This window comes from Sinocyclocheilus anshuiensis, unplaced genomic scaffold, assembly GCF_001515605.1.
Source record: "Sinocyclocheilus anshuiensis isolate Anshui unplaced genomic scaffold, SAMN03320099.WGS_v1.1 scaffold262, whole genome shotgun sequence".
Classification (NCBI taxonomy): Eukaryota; Metazoa; Chordata; class Actinopteri; order Cypriniformes; family Cyprinidae; genus Sinocyclocheilus; species Sinocyclocheilus anshuiensis.
Window position 1 is genome coordinate 928401 of NW_015547650.1, and position 3243 is coordinate 931643.

General features: G+C 35.0%; 1 protein-coding gene across 1 annotated transcript in view; it reads left to right on the forward strand.

Moving 5' to 3' along the window:
- Positions 1-1454: 1454 nt before the first annotated feature.
- LOC107701982 (E3 ubiquitin-protein ligase TRIM62-like) overlaps positions 1455-3243 on the forward strand; it is a 21756-nt gene continuing 19967 nt past the window's right edge. Inside the window, exons 1-2 of the mRNA XM_016504153.1 lie at positions 1455-1472; positions 2266-2340. Coding sequence (XP_016359639.1) covers positions 1455-1472; positions 2266-2340 — 93 coding nt within the window. The remainder of the gene's footprint in view (positions 1473-2265; positions 2341-3243) is intronic.

Genomic DNA, 3243 nt, shown 5'->3' on the forward strand with positions numbered 1-3243 from the left:
GCAAGCATATATACAAATCATTTAGTAAGCAGAAATCCGAAATTTACCTTAACATATTAGAGGAAGATGTGACTGAATTGATGCTTGAAGAATGCACTTCCAGCAGCCATGACAAACACTTGGCGGTTAAAGTTTTCTATGCACAATTTGATTTGACAAAGTTCACGAGACCGATTACTATCTCTCTATCCAATCACGTTGATGGATAAAAATAAAATTAAAATAAGCATGTAACGACCACAAACGGAGGAAAATAGTGGAGTAAAAGTACCGATACATCACTTAAAATGTACTCAAGTAAAAGTAAAAGTACACAATTTTTAAACTACTCAAAGTACAATTACTGATAAAAACTACTTAATTACTGTAACGTGAGTATTTGTAATTTGTTACTTCAATTTTAGTAGCAAATTAAGGTAACTAACTTTGTTACCCTGGTTTCAACATAGGATAAATGGATTTCCAGCACTGAAAATTGCTTGCAGTAGCTCTTCTACTACATTTATTTAAAAATGGGTATCTCTGTAAAGCAATCGCATCCGGTGTAGACACGGTGTCTGTGTCAATGAAAACGATCAGTATAAATTTAACGATCAGTATACTAAACATCGCACATCCTGCAATATGACTATCGTGGATGCGCATATCGCGATATCGATGCAGAAACGATATATCGTGCAGCCCTAATTTATATATTCAAATTAAATTATTACATTGAATGTATTCATTAATTAAACATTTATTTATTTTGTTATAATATTTATATATTATAATTACGGTTGTATAGTGGCAAAAAGTTTCCGGAAACTTTTCAGAATTTTTCAGAAATTTACTGGAAATATTTCACCCCTTTGCAACCCTAATTATAATACAGTGTAGTATAGTATAGTATGGTATGTATCAAATATTCTAAACATATCTTTGAAACCTTGGTCAGTGCAAAAGTGGATATTCACTGTTGAGCTCTTACCGAAATCTGATTTGAATATGTTGCTCAAATGCAAACGCAAAGATGAGTAAAGCCAGAGTGAAATAAGTTTTAGTCTTGCAATCGGCCTTCAGTGACCTTCTGCCCCCTGCTGTGTGGGATCCTGGGGAAATGTCATGTCAAACTTCCTCTCGCCTGCTCAGATTGATATAAACGTGGGCCGCCTCTGACCTCCAGTGCTCTGTGCTCTCCATGCAGCTAAAACCAGCACACTTAGTCCTTTGTTCAGACATTTTGAGCATGCTAACTCGATTCGCTGGAAAAATGATTCATTTACAGGCTCCGTGCCACAAGTTCACAGACAGGTTTTTGTTTTAAGAAGTTGCTAGCTCTCTGGATACACTTTTAAAAGGTGGAGGTAAATGACACATACAAAATGTATGGTCTATAATGACCCAATGACCATTTGCGTTTTACTCCCTAAGTGCACCAGCTGGTTATTTTGCTTTTACTTGACGCATTATAGATGGCTCTCATCTGTCAGGTATGCATACTGAAACCTAGCGATTTGGATGCTGGGAAGGGCATTTAGGTACTTGTCGAGTACAAACAGCATTTCCCTGAAGTAATGAGCTATATAAAGAAAGTTAGAGTTTTTTCTGCTCTTCGTCCTGTAAAGGATACAATTGAGAACTGTTTTAATGTTCACTTGTATTTGAGTCTCATTGCAGTCAGATAATACTGCCGGACATATTGTGGTTAACTTTTTTTAAAGGGATAGATCACCCAGAAATAAATAAAAATTCTGTAATTTACTCACCCTCAAGTTGTCTTCTGTTGAACACAAAATCAGATATTTTGAATAATGTTGGGAACCAAATAGGTAGCCATTGACCTCCGTAGTATGGATAAAAATACTGTGGTATTATAGTATATAATTATATTATAGCTATTTTTTTTTTTTTTAATTAGCTTTTTTTTATATTTTCAGATTTTATTATTAATATTATTATTATTATTTTGCTTTTGCTATTTTTATTAGCTGTTTTTATTAAATATTTCTATTTAGCTTTAATTTATTTTATTTCAGATTTAGTCATTTTTAAGAAAAAAAAATCATTAATTAAAATGAGTTTTTCCTTTAATAAATATATTCTAATTTATTTCAGCTTTGTTTAAATGACCAAAAAAGATTTTTAATAGTTTTAGTTTCAGTTAACAGCACTGGTTCCAAAAGCATTTTATTGCTATCTCTAGAGGTCAACCGATAGTGGATTTTGCCGATACCGATAGCTAGGTTGGACCACACTGGCCGATACCGATTAATTAACCGATAGTCGACTCTACAGGACAGTGAGAAGGGTCATACGGAGGCTTTGCAGCTACTGCAGAGACAGCTGACCGAAACCAAGGTACACTCCTGTCAGTGCATGTTATTCTGAAGAGAAAAATCACCAATTTAACCTGGTACTCCGTAAAACACACAATTTTCCCGTGGGCTTCCATTAAGGGCCCAACCCTAGCCATATAACGATTGAAGTGAGTGCTGTTTGCTGCTGTCATTTTAAATAATGCTCCACTCCCTTGTAATCAGAATCATATTATGATATGTAATAGGTATAGTAGTCTTTATTGCTGAATGTTTTATGCCAGAGGGTCAATTCTAGATTGATGAACCAACTGTGATTTATTGACCAGTCATCCACAAATTCAGCACCTTGATTCAAATTGCTATGACTTGATATTGAAACCACGTCTCCATTTCATCTCTGAAACCACATCTGGAATCAGGTCTTGTGGAAATCGAAATGCAGCTGACAGTTTATTAAACAGTTTATTCTGCTCACCGTGGCCATTACAGATTCATGGCAGGTCTCTCACTCTGTCCCTTGCTCATTTTTCTCTCTCTCTCTCTCCTCTCTCTCTCTCTGTTGACATTGAATTTCCAACAAGCAAACTGGTTTATTGAGCAGGTCTTTAATCTTGACACCATGTTTTAATCAGTGAAAAGAGACACCACAGTCAATACTGCAACATTGTCCGTCTCCCTGTTTTCTTCACCCCCTTTTTAATTATCCCACTGTTTGGAATTGGAGATTATTGTGGAGGAGGCGCTTCCTGACACTGTGGACCTCTGGTGTTGGTCTTATTTGGTCTTATTTTGTACAACACTGTCCCACTGGACTTGTTTGTGGACTCATTAGTTGACCAATAACACAGACATATTTTTATTTTTATATAGGCATTTATATATATTTTATAAATATATACTTTTTAGGAGTATATATTTAGAGTGTTATACACTTATATATATA